This window comes from Macaca thibetana, chromosome 18 (genome assembly GCF_024542745.1).
Source record: "Macaca thibetana thibetana isolate TM-01 chromosome 18, ASM2454274v1, whole genome shotgun sequence".
Classification (NCBI taxonomy): Eukaryota; Metazoa; Chordata; class Mammalia; order Primates; family Cercopithecidae; genus Macaca; species Macaca thibetana.
In genome coordinates this window covers 49,393,277-49,420,312 of record NC_065595.1, presented here as the reverse complement: position 1 = coordinate 49,420,312, position 27,036 = coordinate 49,393,277, and the positions used below count along the sequence as shown (strand labels likewise).

At 36.2% G+C, this 27,036-nt stretch overlaps 2 protein-coding genes and 1 non-coding gene across 20 annotated transcripts in view; 2 read left to right on the top strand and 1 right to left on the bottom strand.

Annotated features, from left to right (window-relative positions):
• The window catches only part of DSG1 (desmoglein 1), a 35,372-nt gene extending 15,412 nt beyond the window's left edge, over positions 1-19,960 (top strand). The window contains exons 7-15 of the mRNA XM_050768262.1: positions 218-352; positions 615-800; positions 2,929-3,188; positions 4,870-5,009; positions 6,316-6,588; positions 10,250-10,383; positions 10,727-10,796; positions 12,782-12,990; positions 15,041-19,960. Of these exons, the coding sequence (XP_050624219.1) occupies positions 218-352; positions 615-800; positions 2,929-3,188; positions 4,870-5,009; positions 6,316-6,588; positions 10,250-10,383; positions 10,727-10,796; positions 12,782-12,990; positions 15,041-16,096 (2,463 nt within the window). The 3' untranslated portion in view covers positions 16,097-19,960. The remainder of the gene's footprint in view (positions 1-217; positions 353-614; positions 801-2,928; positions 3,189-4,869; positions 5,010-6,315; positions 6,589-10,249; positions 10,384-10,726; positions 10,797-12,781; positions 12,991-15,040) is intronic.
• The window catches only part of TTR (transthyretin), a 1,143,467-nt gene that overhangs the window by 877,617 nt on the left and 238,814 nt on the right, over positions 1-27,036 (top strand). The window contains exon 1 of one of the 18 annotated variants that reach the window (XM_050768288.1): positions 4,457-4,460. The exons of the other annotated variants lie outside the window; for them this stretch is intronic. The gene's annotated coding sequence lies outside the window, so the exon portion shown is untranslated. Of the gene's footprint in view, positions 1-4,456; positions 4,461-27,036 lie in introns of those variants that run through there. 18 annotated transcript variants of the gene reach the window in all.
• On the bottom strand, positions 12,158-12,259 carry LOC126941641 (U6 spliceosomal RNA). The gene has a single exon (XR_007721408.1). It is a non-coding gene; the product is annotated as a U6 spliceosomal RNA (small nuclear RNA).

Here is a 27,036-nt window from a genome sequence, read left to right as displayed (position 1 = left end):
GAAGCCTTTTAAAAAGTGTTGCATCATTTAAATAATGCATGATAAGCATTATTGGCAATAATCACATGAAACCTGTGGATTTTCCATATTCTGTGTTAACGCTCCCTCTATCGTAGATTTATGTAAATGTTGAGCCAACATTTCAAAGAACTTCACATAAGACAAAGTAAAGGCTGTCTACGTCAAGTGTGACATTGCTTGTAATATGTATTTTTAGCAATATGGCCAGTATTCTCTTGCTGTAAGAGGCTCTGACCGAGACGGCGGGGCAGATGGCATGTCAGCGGAATGTGAGTGCAACATTAAAATCCTTGATGTCAATGATAACATCCCTTACATGGAACAGTCTTCAGTAAGTATTTGTTCTTGGAATTAATAACTCTCAATTCACTATATACTAAAACATATACGAACAATTCTACTTACAGAGGCACATGTTATGTTTATTGACATGCAACCCAAATGTAGACACATACCTTTTACTTATGCTTATGCAAGAATAGATGGAGTTAAGCCATGAAAAATGAGATGAAAACTACAACATTCCAGTATAAATCTACTATAGTTCTCTTTTTCACACAGTTTGTGCTAAGAGTTTTCACTTCTTGTTTCAGTATAGAGTGGATATTGAAGAAAATACTCTAAATTCAAATATGCTCGAGATTAGAGTAATTGATTTGGATGAAGAGTTCTCAGCTAACTGGATGGCAGTAATTTTCTTTATCTCTGGAAATGAAGGAAATTGGTTTGAAATAGAAATGAATGAAAGAACAAATGTGGGAATTTTAAAGGTTGTTAAGGTATGGTGTAATTATCCTAAATATTTTGTTTCCTTAACCTTTTTTCAAAATGTTAAACTTAAAATAAAATGATGCTAACATTTCACAAACTTGACTTAGTGAAAGAATAAAGACTACTGTGTTTTAAATTTATATGTAACATAGAGCTTTTTAGTATAGTCTTTCTGCTTATAATCATTTTTAAAAAACAGGCATTGAATTTTAACTTAAAACATTTTGTCAATACATTACTCCCCAAATAGATCATATAAATTCAAAACACCTTAAAAATAATATATTTTATGCTTACAACAAAGTATAATTAATCCTTAAGGTTAATGTTTTAAGAATTTTTTAAAAGCATATTTAATAGGGGCTTTAAAACTGTGTCCATGTCAACATTGTAAGTCAATTATTACACATGTGGAATATCCATCATGTAAATAAAAATGTGTTTATTCCTCCAGTGTGTTTTCATAAAGTTTAAATTAAATTACTATAAATGTAGAATTATCATACTCCCATCTCACTGTGGCTGCTGATCAAGGCTTATTAGGAACACAGAAATACTGGAAATTTGGTCCAAGTCAACTGGTCCAGAACAACTGAATGCTCTTATGTCCTCCCCATATTAATGGTCCACATTTACCTGCAGTAAAATTTCATGAGATGTGAGAAAAAAAATTTGCCTCCCAGGGAGCTGATAGTCAAGTTTCTCCCTGTGCTACACAACTTGTAGAGTCCATTTTTAAAATCTACAACAACTGTGCATAGATTGTATATGTTTCATGCAATATGTATTTTCATGGTAAAATATAATCCTTATTTAACTATTTTTTTTCGGAATAGGCCTGGAAAACAGACTCTCAAACAACTCTGTCCCCATAAGAATCTGTGACTTTTTGCCTCCTGTGTCTTCTTAAAGTGTCACCATGCCTACAGCTTATATTTAACTTGATACAGTGTGCAGGTGCTTTAGTTTATCCCTCAAAGCATCCCTGCAAATTACGTTATATTATTTCCATATTGCAGATAAAGACATTGAGGCTCCAAGAGAGCACAGAACCTGCGTAAGTTCTCATAGCTAGTAAGTAGTACAGCCAACATTTAAACCTAGTTTTCTCTAGATATGAAGCTCACATTCTTTCCATGATACTATTTAGGATTCAATACTGGGGAAATTGGAGTCTAATCTATTTTGCCCCAACTATTATATTATTTAGAAAATTATTCAACCTATCCGTCCTCAATATCTCTATCTGTAAAATGGGAATGATAATCGTTTGCCCAGAGATATCATATATTAAATCCTTTGTTATAGCTATATACATATATATATTATGTGTGTGTAATGTATATATACATTTGATTTTACAGTCATTCTTTGAATTGCAAATAAAACCAACATTAGAACAAAGATTCAAAATTTTAGCTAAATAAGAGAGCTCAATGCGTGAATCTCTATTTTTATCTAAATTACTCTTGTGAAATTTTAGAAAAATATATTTGGTATATATGGGCCTAATGGCATAATTGTTTGTGGATTTTATGTGTTGTAGATATTAATATCATTTTTCATAAAGAAAATCACTACTTGATTATTTTATGAGATAAATATTTCCTAGAACAAGTTGAAGAAAATATTTCTTTATAGTATATATATTACATTATATTATCTGATTTGTTCAAAGAGTCACACTTACAGATGTGAAATTTCTTCTAAATAGTTCTTATAGATAAAACCATTCAAATGATTGAAACCCTAATATATGTGACCCATACTGTGTAATAAATAGCTACTTTCTGAAAAACGTAAAATGATTGAAGGTAAGATAAATTGCCTTTGCACTAAAAAATACATAAATTTGACTATCCATATTATTTTAAGTTTTTAATTTGTTTGGTGAACAATTAGAGCTCATCTCATACATTTACAGCTTTTCAACAATGAATCTAGGGCAATTGAATTGTTTCTTACTTTATTTGCGCAAATTTACGTCAATTAAAGATTAAAAATTGTGTATTTGTGTGCATTTATGTTTCATAAAAGAAAGAGAATCATATTTTGTTTTTGCTATTATCAAAGGATTTCTCTTTCACCTGGAACGTTTTCTCTTATACTAAAACTATTTTACTCTGTATTTTCTAGCCCTTAGATTATGAAGCTATGCAGAATCTGCAACTTAGTATTGGTGTCAGAAATAAAGCTGAATTTCATCATTCAATTATGTCTCAGTATAAACTGACAGCAACTGCAATTACTGTGACTGTGTTAAATGTAATTGAAGGCGCAGTGTTTCGTCCAGGTTCAAAGACATATGTTGTAACTGGTAATATGGGATCAAATTATAAAGTGGGAGACTTTGTAGCTACTGACCTGGACACAGGTGGACCTTCAACGACTGTTAGGTAAGAGTGAGATTTTCAACTAATTTTCCTTACGTACTGAACTTAAGTACATATGTTCTTTTTATAGATTATAAGCATCTGAGTTAAAGTACTTTTCCTTATTTTTGAAACTATCATTTAATTGTAAAAAGTACTATAAACTGTTCATTTAAAATGTTTAACTTAAGGAAACATAAAAATTCATGCAAGATGTAAGATGTTAAACTGTAAAGATGTGATATGTGAAAATAATATATCTAAAAAGTATTGACACTCCTGTATTTCTGTATCTTACTGATCAATTAGCTGATTACTATAGGCCGTGATTGGTCCCTCAGAAGAGTTTATGGAAGGATTTTCCGATTGTAAATCTGCCCAGCTTTAAATCAATTAGATTTTATTAGCTCATTTCAATTATATTCTTCCCTTTATTCAGCATTCAATATTGGTCAATAACGCTGGTATGAAAAATTAGTTATATTAAGGAAAACTATGCCATGTTATTTTTTAAAACTATATATGCAAATATTTCTACCAAGTCACAAAAGAAAATCTGTGTGTGTACATGTACCTGTGTTTGCACATGTGACTGTGACAAGAAGAATGGGAGAAGCACTTTACCCATGCATTTTTTGTTGTTTGGGGTTTGTTTGTTTGTTTGTTTTTTGAGACGAGTTTCACTCTGTCACCCAGGCTGGAGTGCAGTGGTTCCATCCGAGTTCACTGCCACCTCCGCCTACCTGGTTCAAGCGATTTTCCTCCCTCAGCCTCCCAAGTAGCTGGAATTACAGGCACCTGCTACCACACCCGGCTATTTTTGTTTTAGTAGAGAAGGGATTTCACCATGTTGGCTAAGTCAGTCTCCAACTCCAGAGCTCAGGTGATCCCCCCTCCTCGGCCTCCCAAAGTGCTGGGATTACAGGCTTGAGCCACCGCACTCAGCCCACCCGTGTGTTTTAAAAGTTCTTTCTTGGTTTTCTCCTCACATAGTGTGAGTAGTTCTGTTAGAGGTCCTGTCACACTGTACCATGTTGCTGATGAGCTCTCCTGTACCCCACAGGAGTGAATTCACTGAAGGTAGACCCAACCCAGAGCTTAGCAGAATGCCAGAGACAGAGACAGAATTACCTGACCAGTGTTTGTTTCACAAATGGTAGATGAGAAGAAAAACATGGAAGTCAAAGATGAGAAGAGAATAGAATAGAGGCTCAAGGCAAGGCCATATTTTGGAATTCAGAAGAGGTCTTTTCAAGTTCTAGTGTATGCGGAGAGGAGGAGTGGAAACAGGGGGGAAGTGCAGGCCAAGTTGATGAAATAACTTCTTTGTAAAAGAATAGTTTAGAATTAGGAGCAGCCCAGGAAATCCTAGGATCTAGGTCTTCTGTAATAATTCTGCTGCTACCTAAATCAAATGAAAATGAGACTGCAAGCATCAAAGGATTATTCTGACATCCAATTGGGCATAAAAGGACACTCCATCAGAAATGGGTGCTCAGTATTTTTTTTTCTTAAATATAAATCTTGATGTACCCCTGAGTGGCCCCATATAGCTAAGACTGCCCTGAGAAAAAATAAAGTCTCTAGTAATTGAAAACTATATCTAGGGGTTATAACCACTCACTGAAAAAAAAATACATTTTAAATTAAAATTTCTTTTTTTAGATAGCTGACATTAATTTGTATCATTTCCTTTCAAATACAGATATGTAATGGGAAATAATCCAGCTGACCTTCTAGCTGTCGATTCAAGAACAGGCATAATCACTTTGAAAAATAAAGTTACCAGGGAACAGTATAATATGCTCGGAGGAAAATACCAAGGAACGATTCTCTCTATAGATGGTAAGAAATCAATTGACATTTTTATCTTTTCTAGAGAAAGCTGTATATATCTTAAGATACTAAAATTTTAATTATCACATTTTAAAGTAACCCCTTTCCAACAAAAATTGTCACATTGGGCATTATAGACTCATATCTTTAACAACTTGAGGCAGTATAATTTAGTAGCTAAGATCATGAGTCCTGAAATAAGACTAGATTTGTGTCTTCTACCATCACGTACTAGCTATATAATCTTAGAGAAGTTATTTATTTATTCCATCTATAGCTGTTGTCTCTTTTTAAAAATGGAACAATAACAATATAGGTTTAGAAGGATGTGATGATAATGATAAAAATAGCAACAAAAACAAAACAGCAGGATTAGCATAGTTGAGCTGAAAGGACATGGGCTTTGATAACATACAGACTGGATTTAAACGTATTTCTGTTATATTTCAGAAATGTTTTTATTCACTTATTTAGAAAGTGTATAATTGAGTCCTAACTAAATGTCAGCCATTGTGACAGATTCTAGGGTTACATCAATTAATAAAGTCAGACAACTGAGCTCACATCTATGTAATAAAGATTACAAAAACAACCTCAAATTATTCCCATATTTTTGCTGAATAATTCCACTTTCAATAATCTTAGGAAAAGTTTAAATATAACAAGCTGAATGCACAAGATGTTAATTACAGCACTAATAATTAAATATTGAAAACCACATCAATAATAGGCAACTGGGTAAGTAAACCATGGTCCGTTCGATATAAAATTATATAACCATCAGGAACTATGTTAATAAAAAGTTTATTAAAATACAAAAGAATACTTATAGCTTAAAGTAAAAAAATGGAATGAACCATATGATCACGTCAGTGTAACATAAATAATAAGCAACCATTAGGCATTATAATTAAGGACAAAAGATCATTTTAAAAAATATCAGCGAGGGTTGTCCTTGGGTGCTGCTACCACGAATTTGGTTTCTGGTTTTGTTTTGCTTCTTTCTGTAATTCTATACTTTTCAAATTATATATAATATCCAAATTATATATAATGTCCAATTATAAATAATATCCAAATGTAAAGAAATAATCCAATAAATAGTATTACTATGACTAATAGTTATAATAATAATATAATAATTTAATTGATTTTTAAAACCGAGTCAAAAACAAGGGATGATTTGGCAAGTGAGGAGAAATTATGGGAATAAAGACATTGAAATAAATATTGATGTAAAAAATAATTCAGTATTGTCCAACCATTACTACACTAAATGTCTAAAATATTTCTTCCATTTTGAACGTTATTACAGATGCTCTTCAAAGAACTTGCACTGGTACAATTAATATTGACATTCAAAATGTTGATGGAGATGACAGGACTAATACACAGGCGAGCACTGAAGTTACCAATACTGGCAGAGAAGAAAGTACTTCTTCCGCTAACTATGAAACCAGCACAATTTATTCCCTCTCTCAGCCAGTAGATTCTACTGTATACATTAATGGAGGACAGTTCGCAGACAATGTGCATTTCGGTCCTGCTGGCATTGGACTGCTCATCATGGGGTTCTTGGTCTTAGGATGTGAGTACTTTAGCAAATCCTATGTATATGTGTACCCCAAAAACTGGTGGGGGAAGAGATACGTTTTCTGATTCTTTGATAAAACGTATTTTACAAACTCTCATTTTGTGCAATTATAAAGAAATTTCTACGCTTGGCACTGGGTTTATAAGGTGAAAAAAATTAAACTTCTTGACCCCTTACAGGACTGTGGAGGATAAAAACTTATTTGCAATAAGTCTCAATGTAACGGGGAAATGCCATAACAAGCAGGCTCAAATTGCTATTGCAGTGAAGAAGACAATCAGAAAAGGCTACAGAGGGGGCCGGGTATGGTGGCTCACGCCCGTAATCCCAGAACTTTGAGAGGCCAAGGCGGGCAGATCACTTGAGGTCAGAAGTTCAAGACCAGCCTGGCCAACATGGTGAAACCCACGTCTCTACTAAAAATACAAAAATGAGCCGGGTATGGTGGCAGGTGCCTCTAATCCCAGCTACTCAAGAGGCTTAGGCAGGAGAATTGCTTGAACCCAGGAGGCAGGCATTCAGTCAAAAAAGAGGAAAGAAAGAAAGAAAGAAAGAAAGAAAGAAAGAAAGAAAGAAAGAAAGAAAGAGAAAGAAAGAAAGAAAGAAAGAAAGAAAGAAAGAAAGAAAGAAAGAAAGAAAGAAAGAAAGAAAGAGAGAGAAAGAAAGAGAGAGAAAGGGAGAGAGAGGAAGGAAGGAAAGAAAGAAAGAGAGAAAGAAAGAGAGAGAAAGGGAGAGAGAGGAAGGAAGGAAAGAAGGAAGGAAGGAAGGAAGGAAGGAAGGAAGGAAGGCAGGCAGGCAGGCAGGCAGGCTACAGGGAAAGAGTAAACTCTGAGTTGCATTTTAAAAGATGAATAAGAGTTAGGCTGATGGACTAGAGAAAGGGAACACAATACAAGGGGGAAAAAACTATGTGCAAAAACCCAAAAGAATGAGAGTGCAAGGTACTGCAATGAAGAACTCCAATGTGCAAGAAATAAAATAAGTGCATGACAGCATGGTGAAAGTTTAGACTAAAAGATAGGCAGGTCTCAAAGAGATTTTATTGATACTAACACTGCATAGTATTAATAAAAGGAGAGTCCCTAGGGTTAAACTCTGGTTTCTAAGCCAAATTGTCTGATTCTTCTGAAGGTCACCTAACCTTTCTGAGCCTTGTTTTTGTCATGTATGAAATAATACTTACCTTAAAACAATGCTTTGATGATGAAAAAGAAGTACCACACAGGAAGCATTTAGCGTGTTCTATGGCCACTAGGGTAGCACTAGTCAAGGGTCTAGCCATAAAGGTAGAATACAGTGGATTCTCCAGGTGGCCTTTAACATTACCTTGAATGATGATAGAAATTAGAGCAAGATAAACCACATGGCACAGTCTTTGAGAAATGAGAACAGGACCTCTAAAGTAAGTAGGTTGTAGTCTGCACATTGCAATTAAATTAATGCAAACATTGTCATTTTCAAATGTGGAATCAAAATCTTAAGGTCAGAAGGTACCTCAGATATTTAAATCAAACGCACACACAAAATATAAAGTCACAGCACTTACATACAAAATATTCTTCTTCTACTTTCATTTTTCTTTGCACATGAACAGCGACAGATATTTTTTGCTACATTTATTTGTGAACTGGGTTTTCTCTGATTTTAAACACCTCATTTTTTTTTTTTTGAAGTTTTCATCAATATTGGACTCATCTAAACAAGTCTGGTCATGGTGATAACACAGCTTAAAGCTGGAGTTCTTTTTCCAAAATTTAAAACATATTTCCAAAAAATGAAGTTTCTACATTGACAAATAAGAGTTTATTCTTATTGGTTCATAATTAATTGAAGTAATAACTAGGAAAATTTCTATGAAACGGGGAAAAGGGAAAGAGAGAAAGAAAAAAGCATTCTCATCAAAATGAACCAAGACAGGAAGAAGGCAAAAATGCGAGTGAAGTTGCAGAATATAACATAAAATACATATGAAAAGAGTTCATTCTCTATTTGTTATGCATATTGATTACAAGTTACCTTGTAAAATATTTAAATTTAATACTTCATAAGAGCAACTTAATTACCCAACTGCTGATTATCACTACTGTAAATAATACCTGACTTTCATGTTGAGATTTTTGTTTTTGGGGTTTTTTTTGTTTTTTGTTTTTTGTTTTGATTTTGAGTCTCGCTCTGTTGCCCAGGCTGGAGTGCAGTCGTGAAATCTCAGCTCACTGTAACCTTCGCCTCCCAGGTTCAAGCGATTCTCCTGCCTCAGCCTCCTGAGTAGCTGAGACTACCCGCGCGCACCACCACACCCGGTTAATTTTTGTATTTTTATTAGAGACGGGGCTTCACCATATTGGCTGGGATGGTCTCGATCTCCTGACCTCGTGATCCACCTGCTTTGGCCTCTCATGGTACTGGGATTACAGGCATGAGCCACCGCGGCCGGCCTGAGTTGGTTTTTTATATTGCTGACTACCTCTGGGTACTGTAGTTAATAAAAGATTTACAAATTATATATGGGCCTTAGAGTCATCACTACCTGTAGACCCAAAGTTTCCTCTAGTAGATTTTCAGAAAACCAACACATGGGCTTCTTCTCTTTTTTTCTTTTTTCTTCTCTCCCTCTCTCCCTTATTTCTATCCTTACTATCTTCTTCCTCCCTAATTTACTTCCTTCTTTTTTCCTTTCCTCCTTCTTCACATTTTTAATTTACAAATTCTTTCTTTCATCCATTTATTCAAAACCATTTACCAAGATTAGATTATATAAGAGGCTGATAATAAATAGAAAAATAAGAAAACTCCACTTGATTAACAACAGAAGACACTGCTAAGCAGCGTGATGTTTTCTATTTGTATAAGAGTTGTTGAAAGAAAAGACATCTGCCTAGGGGGAAATAGTAGCCTCAAGGAGAATTGCTGGAAGCATGAATAAGATTTTACCGTTGAAATAAAGGCAAGCATATGTGAAAGGAAGAAAATAAAGACATGGAGGAGAGAACACAAAGGATCAACTATATTGCCTGACCTTTCATCTTTCCTTCTTCTCTCCTTTAATATTTTTCTAAATAATGACATGGAAATATTAATTGGTTTTAATAATGTGATACTATCTGTAATTTTTTTTTTTTTTTTTTGAGAGAGGGTCTCACTCTGTCACTCAGGCTGGAGTGCAGTGGCACAACCACCGCCCACCTCCCTGCTTGAGCAGCCTCAACCTCCCTGGCTCAAGCCATCCTCCCAACTCAGCCTCCAGAGTAGCTAAGATTACAGGCAAAAGCCCTCATGCACACCTAATTTTTGTATTTGTTGTAGAGATGGAGTTCCACCATGTTGCTCAGGCTTGTCTCAAACTCCTGGACACTAGCGATCCACCCGCCTCCGCCTCCCGAAGTGCTGGGATTACAGGCGTGAGCCACCATGCCAGGCCCACTATTTGTAATTTTTAATACTATAAAACAAACTAAAATTGACTGCAGTCTAATATACAGAAGCTCCTATTTGCTTTGGGCTCTGACCATTACTCAGCTTGTATTCTGAAACTTTCATAATTTTAGAACCAACCGGAATTATATCAGGAATTCAAATTTGACCATAAAAAGTCAAGTTGTTTTGTTTTTTATTTGCACCAAGCGCTAATCTAGTATTACTATCCTTCCACCATCAGTGGTCCCATTTTTGATGATTTGTTGTGATTGTGGAGGTGCTCCTCGTAGTGCAGCTGGCTTTGAGCCTGTTCCTGAATGTTCAGATGGAGCAATTCATTCATGGGCAGTAGAAGGACCACAGCCTGAACCCGGGGTAAGTGCCACATTCTAATAAATAGCCTTTGGTAGTCACTGAAATTCAGTCTTTACACATGAGCCAAGATGGCCGCCATCACTCACAGTCTGTGCTGTTTTTTGTGCTGAGACATCTAATGGGGAAAATGAAGAGGAATCAAAAGCACAACAAAATTAGATGGACGTAACCAGGGAAGGTTTTCTAAGTGAAGTTCAAATTTTAAATGGATTTCAGCATTTCCTAAATAGTATTTTTTTTTCCCAGAAACCTGAGGTAATTTGAGAATAAACCAAATATGTGACTATAGAAAGATTACAGTCATTGGTCATTACAAATGGCAATGTTGTTTCCTGTCTTTTAGGTTATGACCACCATCATACCACAAATACCACCTGATAATGCAAATATAATTGAATGCATTGACAACTCAGGTAAGAAAAAAAAATTGTTTAACAACTCAAATGATTAGGAAGTCTGTTTTCTCTCTTTGCATATTGTTGTTTGCTGGTCTTATTTTTCTTCAAAAGTGTTTGTATCATTCTTTTTTAAATGACTAATTTGTAAATTAAATGGCAAGGAAAAACCTACAGTAATTATTATTCTTATATGCTGCATTTTAAAAATTTTCCTCAACCATCAAAGAGTACTTAGAAGATGACCAAATTAGGATCTCTATATATGCAGAAGTACTGAATTGTAACCATGAGTAAGTTTTAGTCAAGATTTTTAATTTAATAGAGCAAATTTCATTAACAGACATACACACACATATGTCATACACATATATACACTAATTCAAATTAAAGCACAACCCAACTAAAATAGACCTGTGCTCATTGATTGAGGCTAAAATCTTTATACACAATTAATTTAAGGATTCAGAATTGCTTTGACTTTAGCTGCTTATTATAACATAGAAAAAAATTACATCCATTTTCAGTATCATCACAAATATTACCTAAAAAATATTTGTCCAATTTCTTTAATTCAAAGCAAGTAGATGAAACACTATCAAAATCTTTCAAAGCTCTCAACTGAGATTGTGTGCACATGGTGGAGTTTCTTCTAGCACATGGGTAAGACTGTATAAATCCAACTTGCCTTAAAACAGGAATCTAGACCAGTTCACAGACAGAAACCAGGGAACAATTAGAATTTCACAGTAAGTGGATAACTACCACTATAATAAAAGAACAATTAAAATAACATCCATATCTGTGAAAATAGTTGTATCACATTACTTTTCTCAAGGTAAATAAATACTATTGGTTAGCTTATTTTTCTCTTAGTCTTTTTAAACAGTAACCATTGTTTTCTACTTTAAACTCTAACAGGCATAGACATGTGTATAACTTGTAGAACTGGAACTTATTCAAAGAATTGGACACAGTAATCTTTAAATCTATTTCTCCACCTGATTTTTCCATTTTCATTAACAACCCCAATGTCTTCTCACCTCAAAAGCAGAATCTCATTGTTGACTCACATTCACTAACATCAAAACAGTTCTCAAGACTTATCAAATCATCAAATCCATCAGTATTTATCTACACATTTGTTCCCATTAAGTCTACAAACTTTTGCACAGATTTTGAACAAAGCACCATAAGAGGTACCAAGGACAATTGAAGCATGAAAAGCACACTGTTCCCAAACTCAAGATCCTTCACGTACTAAAACCAGTGGATACATATCCCACTGACAACATTCATCATTCCATAGCAGTTCCACGGTCCCAGTCATCATTTTATCTCACCTACCTCAAATATTTCTTTTTATTTTTTTTAATTTAAAAAAGATGAAACACTTGACCAATTTGTGTATCATCCAGTGCAGGGGCAATGCTAATCTTCTCTGTATAGTTCTAATTTTAGTATATGTGCTACTGAAGCAAGTATCTACCTCAAATATAGTAACAGGCTTCCACTTACTCCTCACATCCAAGTGCAAACCCAAGATTCTTCATGAAAACCTTTCTCCTTACATAGCCATGGCCTCCTTTCTGAAAGCCAGTGGTTCTCATGTCTTTTTCTGGATGTCCTGTGCTTCTAGTTACACATTGGGGCATTCTTACACTATTTTTTTAACTTTCAGAATTTGAGTATTTTTCTTCCAATTTCCTTCAGGTTGAAATCAAACTCTTTAGGGCATAGACTTTTATAAGTCCTCTGCAGCCTTCACTTCCAGCAGAGAATATAGTAATCTCTCAACAGATAATTATCAAATTAACAAATTAATAATATTATTTTGAGCTCAATATTGTATTTATATCTCATTTCTTTATGTATTATCTTTTTATTTCTTTGTTCACAAATGCATACCTAAATGAAAAAATCATGTATTATAAGGCAAGTTGTTAATTTTTTAGTTTGTGATAGACTAAAGAAAATAAACTTAATTTGATCAACACTTTTAGGAGTTTATACAAATGAGTATGGTGGCAGAGAAATGCAAGATCTGGGAGGAGGAGAGAGAATGACAGGATTTGAACTAACAGAGGGAGTTAAAACATCAGGAATGCCTGAGATATGTCAAGAATACTCTGGAACATTAAGAAGAAATTCTATGAGGGAATGTAGAGAAGGAGGTCTGAATATGAATTTCATGGAAAGCTACTTCTGTCAGGTAAGGTCCCTAGCCACATGTCTTTCTCGCCATCCATGTGCCCGCTGCTCTTCACCCCAAGCTTTCACTAATTCCTAAAGGGGCTTGGGCAAGAGTCTCCTAACTAGATTCTCAGCCTTTGTGTCCAACAATCCATGCTGTTAATTAATTATAGATCTAAAGCTCTGACCTGAGCACTTTACTCCCCAACTTAAGAACAGCCAATGGCTCTCAGCTCTTTTGTTCATGGCATGCAATCCAAAGTCCTTAACATGTTAATTAAGATTGTTCACAAAATGAACCCTCCCTCTCATCTCCAATTACTCCTTGCCATCAACTCCACTTGCTGAGCACCTTTGCCACAGACTTTTCATCTCCATGCGTTTGCTCATCCTGTGCTTGCATCCTGGAATGCTTGCATCCCACTATGTCTCTCACAAACTCCTACCCATTCTTCAAGACCCAGTCCAAATATCACTCTCCCTCCAAAGTTTTTACAGTTAACCCTCTCATCCAAAATAGGAGTAATGTTTTCTCATCTCTATTTCTGCAGTACTTTGTTTACACATTTATAGAACCTATCATTGCTGAAATCTGTCAGTTTATATGTTTACCACCACTTTTAGTGTCTCATCCATATGTTCTCTACATTATATTGCCAGTACATAGTTCAGCTCTAGACACAGAGTCAATAGTTAATAAGAGTGGGGTCAAGAGCCATAGTCTACTTCCAAAACATTGTAAGAACGTGCTGCAGGTGGTGGGAAGAGCATGAAACCTGGAGAAGCAGCTGCAGGAGAATTAACTTTGCCATTCACAGGAAGAGATGTAATTGTCCATGGTTACACACCATATGATACTCAACCTTCAGGAAGTTCCTGTCCCTGATACCAACTAGAAAAACATTTCTGTCCTTCTACATTCTGGCCTAAAATGGTTCATTAACTAACCTAGTGGTTGGTTTAAAGAGTGGCTGATGTTTTTAAATGAAATATTGGTAAAAGCCTTCAAATAGCAATAGACAGTAATGAGGCTTGCTGATAACCATAGGAATACTTATTCATATATATAACAAAATATTTTATATTATATTTTAATAACATAGAAATATCTTCCTTCCACTCTCTGATCAAATATCACTTTATCAGAGACCCCTTCCTTGATTACCCTATCTAAAAGAACAACACCCATCATTTTCTTTTTCTTTACCCTGCATCTGCCACCTCCTGACCATAGGCTTCTGTATTGTCTGTCTCACTCAACCAAAATGTAAGCTCTGTGAGAGAAGAACTGTACCTGGTATTGTTCATTATGCATAGCTAAGTTCCAAACACAGAGTGTCTGGCAAATAGCAAAGGCTCAATAACTTTTTTTTATATGAATGGCACAATGAGTTGGTTTCCTATGAGATATTTCTGTTAACCTGAAAGTTTACAATCCACTATTATGAACAGCAAAGATGAAACAAAATCATATATGTCTTTGAACTTTTACTTTGAATTTAGAGAGATTATATTTTTAAAAAATGTCTTTGGTCACCTTTAATTTTGTAGAACAGACCCAGAGTCAAATTTTCCTATTGCTCTGCTGAAAAACCCATGTTGCAATAAAACTTCACAGAATCATCATATTCACTCCATCTGAAGGAAAGAAACAAAATCCTGAGTGAACCCAAATCAACTATGAACTACCTTTTCCAGTCAAAAAACAAAACAACACATTTTTATGTCCTTCAAGTTCAGCATTTTTATATACCTCCAACTTTGTTATAAATAATTCATGTGTTTTTTTGTGTGTATGGTTTTATGTCCAAAGTACACAATTATAAATAAGTCCATCTAAGTAAATTTTAAAAATCACATTATTGGAATTACACTTAAAATAATTTTTAACCGAATTATTTCAAATAATTATAAAATGATTTTTAAAGCATCTCTAGTAGATGTTAGAATCTTGTTTTATTTCATTCCTCTTTGGAAATGCTCTGGAAGAAAAACTAATGATAAAGGTTGTTCTATTATTACTAAATATGCATTTATAATTTCATTTTCTCTTTCTCCTATAAATTCAGAAAGCATATGCTTATGCAGATGAAGATGAAGGACGCCCATCCAATGACTGTTTGCTCATATATGACATCGAAGGTGTAGGTTCCCCTGCTGGCTCTGTGGGTTGCTGTAGCTTCATTGGAGAAGATCCAGATGACAGCTTCTTGGATACTCTGGGACCTAAATTTAAGAAGTTGGCAGACATCAGCCTAGGAAAAGAAATTGAATCATATCCAGACCCTGATCCTTTTTGGCCACCCCAAAGCACTGAACCAGTTTGCCTTCCTCAGGAAACAGAGCCCATCGTTAGTGGACACCCACCAATCTCCCCACATTTCGGCACTACCACAGTAATTTCTGAGAGCACCTATCCCTCGGGACCTGGTGTGCAGCATCCTAAGCCTATTCTCGATCCTCTGGGCTATGGTAATGTCACTGTGACCGAGTCTTACACCACCTCTGACACTCTGAAGCCCTCTGTGCACTTTCACGATAACCGACAAGCATCAAACGTGGTGGTGACAGAGAGAGTGGTCGGCCCAATCTCTGGCACTGATTTGCATGGAATGTTAGAGATGCCTGACTTGCGAGATGGGTCAAATGTCATAGTGACAGAAAGGGTAATAGCACCAAGCTCTAGTCTACCTGCCTCTCTGACGATTCATCATCCTAGAGAGTCTTCAAATGTGGTAGTGACAGAAAGAGTAATCCAACCAACTTCCGGCATGATAGGTAGTCTTAGTATGCACCCCGAGTTAACCAATGCCCACAATGTGATTGTGACAGAGAGGGTTGTTTCTGGTGCTGGCGTAACTGGAATTAGTGGCACCACTGGGATCAGCGGTGGCATAGGCAGCAGTGGCCTGGTTGGCACCAGCATGGGTGCTGGGGGTGGGGCCCTGAGTGGAGCTGGCATAAGTGGTGGTGGCATTGGCCTGAGCAGCTTGGGAGGGACAGCCACCATTGGCCACATGAGGAGTTCCTCTGACCATCACTTTAACCAAACCATTGGGTCCGCCTCCCCTAGCACAGCTCGAAGTCGAATCACAAAGTACAGTACCGTGCAATATAGCAAGTAGTCAGGACCCCAGCTCACTTTTTCATAGTCACTGTGGTTTAGATCCAATTCCCACCACTAAAAAACTAACAATGTGATTTATAACGCACAACTTCATGCTCAGGTCATCTAGGAGCAAGGTGAGAAATCACAATGAGAAAAATAAATGGAAACACCGCTGCTAGGGGAGAGCTCTCCTTAGCGTTCATAAACATTTTTCTTATATTAGGACTAAGGAACTAAAACTTGAGGCAGAGCCTTCTTTGTGCCTGAATGGCCTGTAGTCTATCTCCAGCATGTAACTGGCCTTACAACGGCAATTGGCATAATTCTCCTTGCTCTGTTTTGCTTTTCCATATAGCTTGAGCAAAATTTAAAAAGAACTAAATATGCAATATGTGTTCATGTCTGTGGGAAAAATCTAAAATGTGTGCCACATGCCCTCAGTTTCACAGATAACATAAATAAAAATTTAAAAAAAATTTTTTTTCAAGTTTGACTACATAGTCAAGTCCACAAACCATCAAGCCCTCCTCCTTAATTATTGCACTAGATAAAATAAATTTCAAATTAGGAAGTGTTTCCTAGGAGGAAAATTCCATTAGAGAGTGACAATAGGATGAGGTTTCTTCAGGGTAAACTAGCAACGCCTGAGCCTGAATCTTAATTTGGGGTCTCAGTTAAATCTCCTGTGGAGTCAAGGATTCTTCTGATTCTAGTTTGTGTTTAGTGATAGATGTAATCTTGACGAATATTGCTTACTGGTAAGGTTGAGGAATATCACACTCACTTTTCCCTTTACCAGTGTGGTTTTGACTTAAGAAAGCAAAACTTTCTAAGTTTACTTCTTGAATTGAAGCAAGTGAGGCCAGACATGGTTGTCATCACTAGTGGTAAATGACCTTCCAAGTAAGCAAATGGGAACTGAACTGTGTTTTCAGGTTTTGTTTTTAGTACGTGATATTCATTCATATCCAGCTCTTTATTACATAGCTCTGAAGTTAAAATGATTTACATAGGCTGAGCTGTGGACAAGAAAAAAAGCAGCAGCTTGCAGTATGCTTAAGCTTTGGGGAATTTTTTTTTAAAGGGGGTCTAAAAAAATGTTTTTAGAACATGTAGAATGTTTAATGGGGAAAGTTGGAAAAGAATTGTTTTGTAAAGTAATACCATACTAATTATTCGCTTTTAGCACATAAAGCAGTGGTTGCTTTAGCGAACCTCTGCTGCCCTTTTGCAGGGATCAATCAGGAACCTTTAACAGAGTTGACAATATTGTATTGATAAGAGTGAAATAATAATAGATAACCCCCTAATTTTTCTCACTAGTATAAATTTTAAATTCCTGATTTGATTTGTCAATAAGATCTGGGCTTATTTATGCTCTGATTTATAGGTAGTGTCCAAATTATACAGTATAACATATTTTTCTAGTTTCAAAATTTAATAATGTCCTATTTATGATATACCATTTCTGTGTGTTTGCTATATAGTATTACCCAATTAAAAATCTCTAAAAAGAAAGCATTCTAAGGAAAAGGTAAATTTACTATTGCATGGTAGAGAAACATTTTCCTTTCTTAAATACAATGTTACTATAAGCTCACTAAACTGAAACTCTATATGACAAAATAAAATTAGAATAAAAAATTTGCCCTGGAGTTGTGAATTATATACAACTTTTAAAGAATTTACCCCGATTACTCAAATTTTCCAGGAAATTACAAGGCCAAAGAATATTTGACTTCCTACACTGGTCAAAAGGGGATAGGAGTGAATTATTTAAGCTAGAGCTGTTTTGCTCTGTATAACAGCAGATAAGGCTAATATTTTTAAAAGCCACAGTATACATCTTCTTTTAAGTCGTAGAATATGTAAAATGTTGATAGTCTGTAGTATGCCAAATGCAGAGGTATAAATAAAGTCATTCAAAGGGAGTCTTTTCTTTTTCTGCCACTTAGGGGGCTTCATTAAGGATGGGTAATCTTTCCAGGAATAAAGTCAAAAGGTATTTATTAAAATATACTTGAGTATGCCTGGGTCCAGGAGTTTTAAGGAGTAGAAATAATTATTAATGAATTAAGTAATTTATTAAAGGGAATGGTAGCTGACCACAGGAAACTTGCTTGCTGTTTTAATATGAAATACCATCACAAGCCTTTTCTTAAGACATCTGATATCTTCCAGAGATATTTTTTAGGCTGTCTTGCAAACAACAAAATCGCTATCTTTAATAACTGTTGCTGCTAAAATCCGATGGTTGTTAAGATCCCCCCAATTTAGTTACATTTGAACTCCTAAACACTGTTAAACGATGGGAAAAACAAGAAAAAACATAGCCATATGAGTCATCTATCTTTCTTGGAAGATATTTTCTAACCAAACTTTTCTTCCAGGATTGCACATTGATGGGAAAAACAAGAAAAATTGAAGTATTAGTCATCTATCTTTCCGGGAAGATACTTTCCAACCAATTTTTTCTTCCAGGGTTGCACATTGATTTTCCCTTTAGTCCTAAATTTTAAAATTACCTTTTTAAGATATCAATGATTTTAGTAGTTATTTAAAGGCATGTCATTTTTCAATGAACAAGCTTTGGACAGAACTTCATTCTTCTTTTTAGATATTTACTCTAGATCATATATATCATGTCATAGACCAAGAAGAGATATGGAAATCATTTTATAAGTGAATACTATAATTAGGATTCAAGTTGAGTTTCAGATCAACTTGCTCTTAACAAAATGAAGAAGAAAGAGGTAGCAATTTAATGCTATGTATATATGGTTTGAAAACAAACCACAATGTTTATAAAATATCTATCTGGCTTTCTAAAGAGGTAGTCTTTAGTGGCAAAAATCAGTGTATTATAAATACTTTACCATTTAATATCAACCAAAATAACATCTCGAGCTTACTTTGATACTGAATTCCAGACACACCTGCTACATATTATTTACTTCTAAGCGTGTTGCCTGATGTAATTGTATTTGCACTGAAAAATCAAAAGAAAAAGTACGTATTTAGGCATATTTATATATCTTCATCTAGACATCTGTTCTACATTTGTGTATAAAGTTTTTAGCATCATAATTTTTATTCAAGAAAATGTTCTGACAACATTTTAATTATATGTCTTCAAAAATTACATTTTTTACTCTAGTAAGTAGATGTTTTTAGTAATCTAGGCAATTTATTTCTGAATTTATACCAATGTTTGATTGTCATGGTACAAAACATATGACACCTTTTGGCTCTCACTGGAGTTGAAAGGCATTATAATCTTTACCATAAATGCCCATGACTATTTTGGGAAGACATTTAAAACCCAAAACAAACTTTTAAAAGCATTTGCCACATTTTCCCATACCTATTTCATAAATTGCAACTTTTTGTTTTTACAATTTCTGGTATTTTTTAAGACCCATTTCCCATTGTACTAGGATACAGCAGTCCACAGTAGAGTGCTACTCTCCTTGAAATCAAATCTGTCTTCCACTTCCAGATTATTCAATTTATGTTAGGACAAATCTTGACAAGATCAACCTATTATCCATCAAATAATTTTAAAACAATGTGTAATCTTGTTTAATTGTCTGCATTCTCTCCCCAGTTCAGCTGTATTTGAATTACTAAACACTTTATCATCAAACTGTACCTAGTCTAACTTATTTTTCTTTTGCTATCAGTTTTACAAGCATTTTAAAATTCTAATATTCATCTCTAGTGGTGTTTAAAACAAGGTTCTTATTCAAGTTTCAATAGAAACGTTTTTGGATTATTTGGGTGCTAGTTTCTTGCTTGGTTATCTGTTGGTTTTTTTTTTTTTAAGTTGATTTGTAATTTCCAAAGAGTTATGCATACAGCAATAAAATGATTAATATGCCTCCCTTATCTTTTCTGAATTGTAAGCAAGGGGAAGGTTTTAGATGGTAAAACCAAAGTTATCAAATCTAGTTATTATTATCATCCTGTATTGGAAGAGAGATAATTCTTTTATTTTCACAACGTTAAAATACGTTTTCATTCTCCATTTCCTAGCTGTCTTTTTTTTAATGTGTACTGAGGAACCTACTCTCTGGACCACTAATTACAGATGCTAGAGCCCAGTCTTGACCAGGTGGTTAGCCTCACAAATGAGCAGATGATAAAAAGCTGCATTTTTAGTTTTTATTTGATGCTTGTAGCATCTTTATACTTTTACCTTTCTTTCTTTCATACTCTGCATTTTTATTTTTGCATACACCAGCATTTTATTTCTTTTAAAGTGACTTTTCTTTTTTGACTTTTAAATCATACCCTTTCATCTTTACTGAGATGCATCTCCTTTTGTTCTCCAATGCCACTTCCAGACTATTATCAACTTCATCGTGCACAAAATCTTACCTCTTTCAGACTCGTATGATCCTTTCCCTCCTCCTCTTCATAATGTCTCCACTTTTAATGAAGCCTCAATGTCCTGGCCTAAAGTCTTTTGTGACTTTATCAACTTCTGAAAGTGTTCATAGTAACTTAAACATCCACATGGATGAACCACCCAAGACCCAGATTCTCATTCTAAACCTCCATTTCCCCTCTCCACTCAGCTGCCATTTCCTTGTCATAACCTGGCATATTGGTACCTGGAATGCCTCAGTTTCTGCCTCTACAGCCTCTGACCATTTCCCTCTCATCCCTGCAGCTCATGGGCTCATGCTGTTGTCATTTCTCCACTTTATCAAAGCTTCAGTGTCTTGACTCTCACCACTTTCTCACTGTCAGCTTCACCTCTCTGTCTAATCTAGCTTCATGAGTACAACTAGAGTCACTTCTTTGTGAATGCCTTCAACCTACTTTCCCTGCTCTCTGCCTCTCGTCCCAGACCTTTCGCCCTCAATCTGCGTCTCCACACAAACAGCCAAACAAATTATCCAAGTGAGCTGACTTTTTAAATATTAAACACTCAATCTCAAATCTCAGCATAACATCAGATACTTCCCTGAAATCCTATCTGCTTCTCTTATAGATGTCCCATCTCATCATACTAGATTGTTACTCTGCGTCTTCTTTGTCCTCAAACCTCCCATACCCCCTCTTCCCTTCTCATTCTTTGTTGATGACCTAATCCTATTGTTCATTGAGAAATCAACAGTCATCCATTTCAAATGCATTCATCTTCCTCTGCAAAACCTCCATATCCACCGGTACTTGCACCCATCTCCTCCCTCCCATGGGCTTATTCCACGGATTTGTGATCTACTCATATGAAAACACAGTCCTCCAGTTCTGCTCAAATCAAGGACTTTGCTCCTTCCCTAATAGTACCTTTCCTATTCTTTTTCCTCTCTCTCTCTTTCTGTTTCCTCTCCTTCTTTCTCTTCTCTCTTTTTATCTTCTCTCTCTTTCCTCTCTCATTCTCCCATCTTTTTTCTCTCTCATTCTCCCATCTTTTTTCTCTCTCCACTCTCTCTTTTTATCTCCTCTCTCTCATTCTCTTCCTGTCTCCTCTGTCTACTCTCTCTCTCTCCTCTCTTCCTTCCTTTCCTTCCTCTCAGTAGAACATTTTCATCTGCACTCCTCCTTGCAGCTAATGCCTCATTTGTTTGCTTGTTTCATCAAGCTTCTTGAGGTTCATGTACACATGCTGTCTTTTCTTTTCCATGTCCCATCAGACTTCAAAGTCCTCCCATCAGATTGTCACAATGGTCCTTATCAAGCTTGTCTAAGATTTACGCATTGCAAGCACAAGGCCCACTTTTCTGTTCTCCCTCTTTCTTAACCTCTGGGAAAAATCTTTAAAAAGTAACCCTTCTTTCATCCTTGAAACACTCTTGTGTCTTGGCTTGTGTAACACCGTTCTCTCCTGATATCCCCTGTATTTCATCAGCCAGTCTTGCTCATTCTATTTCCCTTGTTTCTCATTTATCCAATCCAAAGTTTGGTCCCAAGCTCTCTTCTCTTAACATTTTACACTGATTCTGTGAGACCTCATCAAGACCCCTTTTTAAAGGTTCAAAATTAAACTTATGATTTTACCTCCAGAGTTTCCCCATTCCAATAAATATTATCCCATCTACCCCTTACTCAAGCCAGAAACTAAGGACTCCTTGATCTCATTCTTTCTCTCACTACCCAAATTTTATCCATTAGGAAGTTCTGTTTATTTTATAACCAATATATATATTAAGCCATTTAATAGTTTGTATTAGTCAATTACCACACTGCTATAAAGATACTACCCGATACGGGTAATTTTGAAAAGAAAGAGGTTTAATTGACTCACAGTTCTGCATGGTGGGAGGCCTCAGGAAACTTACAATCATGGCAGAAGGCGAAGGGGAAGCAAGGACCTTCTTCACATGCCAGCAGGAGAGAGAATTACAAGCAGGGGAAATGCTGATGCTAATAACACCATCAGATGTCATTAAAACTCACTCACTATCATGAGAACAGCATGGGGGAAACTGCCCCCATGATCCAATCACTTCCCTCCCTTGACACATGGGGATTATAATCCAAGATGAGATTTGGGTGGGGACACAGAGCCAAACCATTTAATAGTTTTAATCCTTATGTGTCACCATCATACTGGCAACTGCCTCCTAGGTAGTCTCTCTGCTTCCACATCAGCCTTCTTCAAACAATTTTGTATAGATGAACCTATGTGACCTTTTAAAATATTAATCAGGTTGAGTCAACCCCCCTATTTTTTTTAATTATACTTTAAGTTCTAGGGTACATGTGCACAACGTGAAGGATTATTACATATGTATACGTGTGCCATGTTGGTGTCCTGTACCCACCAACTCATCATTTACATTAGGTATATCTCCTCATGCTATCCCTCCCCCCTCCCCCACCCCACAACAGGCCCCAGCATGTGATGTTTCCCTTCCTGTGTCCAAGTGTTCTCATTGTTCAATTCCCACCTATGAGTGAGAACATGTGGTGTTTGGTTTTCTGTCCTTGTGAAAGTTTGCTCAGAATTATGGTTTCCAGCTTCATCCATATCCCTTCAAAGGACACGAACTCATTCTTTTTTATGGCTGCATAGTATTCCATAGTGTATATGTGCCACATTTTCTTAATCCAGTCTATCACTAATGGACATTTGGGTTGGTTCCAAGTCTTTGCTATTGTGAATAGTGCCGCAATAAACATATGCGTACATGTGTCTTTATAGCAGCATGATTTATAGTCCTTTGGGTATATACCCAGTAATGAGATGACTGGGTCAAATGGTATTTCTAGTTCTAGATCCTTGAGGAATCGCCACACTGTCTTCCACAATGGTTGAACTAGTTTACAGTCCCACCAACAGTGTAAAAGTGTTCCTATTTCTCCACATCCTCTCCAGCACCTGTTGTTTCCTGACTTTTTAATGATCGCCATTCTAACTGGTGTGAGATGGTATCTCATTGTGGTTTTGATTTGCATTTCTCTGATGGCCAGTGATGATGAGCATTTTTTCAAGTGTCTAGTCAACCCCCCTATTTTTAAAATTTCAATGGATTTCCAGTGAATGTCCCAGAAAAGCCTGCAGGGAGCTGTCTTATGTAGCATTGGTCCACAGTGGATGACGTTAATTTGCACTGTGATTGATGTAATGGAAAAGTTGAAAAGAAATTAATTAAGGAAACATTTTGGCTTTTGCAAATAGTACTCACTCTGCATGAAACATTCTCCTCCTTACTTTTATATAGCAGCATCCTTTCATCCTTCATGTAGCAATTTAAATATTATTTTCTCATATATTCTTTCCTTCGTCAATGTTTTCACGTATTCATTCATTTACTCTACGGATATTTATTGAATTCCAAATAGTTACACCAAGCAGTGGTGACATGACAGTGAAAGATAAAGTTCTTCTCCTCGTGGAGTTTATGATCAAGATAGAATGGAGATGAGGGAAGTCTGATAGTAAAGAAATAAACAAGTACATATATGATATGTTAGATGACAGTAAATGATCAAGGGAAAAATAAAGTGGGATAATTCAGGAGAGGAATTGCAGGGCAGGAGGGATGTACTTTTATATAGGGTAATTGAGGCAGGGTTCTATTAGAAAAGTAATATTTGAACAGAGATTTAAAGAACATTAAGGAGCAAGCCATGTGGCTATCTGGGTACAGGACATTTCAGACAGAGGGATATTCATGCAAGAGCAAGATCTCTGTGTGTGGAGAGATTAAAAGAAGGAAAGCAGCAGGAGGTAGGATCCCAGAGGAAAAGATTGAGATTGAGCTTGGCTTTGCAGGCCATCCTAACAAATTTATTCTGAATGTAATGGAGAGCTACTGGGGAGTTGGGGCTGAGGAGTGCTTTGTTCAGGTTTGGGGTTGTTTGTTTATTTGTTTGTTTGTTTTGAGATTGGCTCTTGATCTGTCATCCAGGCTGGAGTGCAGTAGCATGATCATGACTCACTGCAGCCTCAACATTCTGAGCTCAAAAGATCCTTCCACCTCAGCCTCTAGAATACCTGGGACTACAGGCATGAGCCACCATGCCCTCCCAATTTTTGTATTTTTGGTAGAGACAGAGTTTTGTAATGTTGTCCAGGCTAGTTTCGAACTCCTGGGATCAAGCAATCCTCCTGCTTTGCCCTCCCAAAGTGCTGAGATTATAGGCATGAGTCACTGTGCCCAGCCTGGATTTGTATTTTTAAAGGAACATTTTACCTACAGGGTTGACACTTTGGGAAGGAAGTCACAAAAATCAAGAGGATATGTTAAAGAGCTACTGCAATAATCCAAGTGAGTGAGTGATCCAACCACAGCAGGTAGCAAAACAAGTGACAAAAACAAAACAAAAGCCCTGGACAGATCAATTACAGAAAAAAAAGTAGCGAAAAAGGTCACTGAGCAACAGATTAAATTTAAATCTCACTATGAATTGCCTTGAAAAAACTCAAACATAATAAGTACAAATGGAGAATGTTAGGTTGGTCTAACAGTTTAGAAATGATGCCAGTTTCTAGTCATCTGCTTGGCTATTGAGTTCAAATAAGACAAATTCCGGCTGACCCTGAGAGAATTGTTTTTCCTAGTTTTACAAAGGAAGTCGAGCAACTTGGTATATCCCAGTCTGCGCCTGTTTCTCAGTCATACCTCTTCTTTCTTTAGCTCTTATATAAAACTTAGAAGGAAGAATTTCTGCCTCCAGAACTTTCTCTAAACTACTCAGAATATCAGGCTCTGATTCTTATCAAAGTTTGCATCTGATTGGACCCAGAATATAATTTGTCACATGTTTTCAAAGAAAAATATTTTGATCCATTCAATTTATTAACTGTGTGTCTCAAAGCATATGCCAGTTTCAGCTTAATGAATTATAGACATGTGATTCTCAGCTTGTTTTGATCACTGCCTTATATTGGGATCACCCAAATGCAAACTCTGAGACAGGATTACAGAGCAATTTTGGAAGGAGGTAAAGGAACCACTGGTAGGTGACAGGGAGATGAAACATGCAAGGGAAAGCTACCAATAAATTGTACCTATCAAGCCAGTTACAACCATGGGCAATCGAAGCTTAGTCCTCCTGGGGAAAACACTGGGGGCCACTGTAGTACATGCCCTGTGGTTAAGCCATCGGATAAATAAGGGAGGGCCACTTCTGGAAATAGTTAATTCCCTGCATCTGCTGCACAGGTGGGCAAAGAGGCTTTGGCATCCGTGAAGTGAAAAAATGCAGGAGCTGGCCCTTTGGGTGGGTGGGCACTGAAATGATAGGAGAAAAATATGGAGAAAGCCTTGTCAAGGTCTGTTAACAGCTATTGGGATATTGTGGCACTCTGGTAATAGATGCCATGAGAAACCTCAGAATTTGCTGACATGACAGGCCTTTCTTGAACATTTCCCTGTAAATAAGAATGGGTCAGATGCTACCATATTAATAGATTAGGTAACAATACCCAACGGTGTAAAATAGAAAAATCTTCAGGTCCCCTGTGTCATTAACTTTCATATCATTTATGTTAATTAGATGCTTGCCCCCCATAGAGTGCTTACACATATAACCATTTTTCTACAATACATGACTTGGCTTTACCATTACAAACTTAGGAATGGACTGAATAATTAGTTTTGATATCTACTGCCAGAAGGAAAGGCTATGAATTCATCAAAGTTATCATTTTTTGTAAACATAACCCCAACATTTTAATAAGTTGTTACTAATAACATCATACCAATTTACCCACTCTCTGAGACATGTTCTTGCACCTAGCTTATTTTAAAAGGCACAACAGACCAGGCACTGTGGCTCACGACTGTAATCCCAGCACTTTAGGAGGCCAAGGCAAGCAGATCATTTGAAGTTAGGAGTTCAAGACCAGCCTGGCCAACGTAGTGAAACCCCGTCCGTACTAAAAATACAAAAATCAGCTGGGCATGGTGGTGGGCACCTGTAGTCCCAGCTACTTGGGAGGCTGAGGCAGGAGAATCGCTTGAACCCGGGAGGCGGAGGTTGCAGGGAGTCGTGATCATGCCATTGCACTCTGGCCTGGGCGACAAGAGCAAAACTCCATTTTTTTGATGTTGTTATTGTTTTTTGTTTTGTTTCGTTTTTAAGGCACAACAAAAAAAATTACATTATATTGCCATTAGTTGGGTATGAAAATAATTAAATAACAAATGTTGAATTAATGTGTGATGCACAGAAGTCAGCACAGCAGCAAACAGAAACTTGTTCAGCACATGAATAAATGTAGTTCTTTATACTCACATGGTTCTAAAACCCATTTTTGCATTGACAGTCTATAAGAGAACTGACACCCTCGATTACAGCAAATTGCTTATCAAATTCTCACCACTCCAAACAGAACTACTTTTTCCAAATTGCTCATTGGTGTGATAGCACCTCTTTGAATGACAATATGACTACATTTTGTGAGATTGTAAAATGTGTCTCAGCCAATTATCTTACATGCATTTTAGGAAAAGATGAGCTATGTAAAAATTTAGACTTAACTAATTTTTAGTT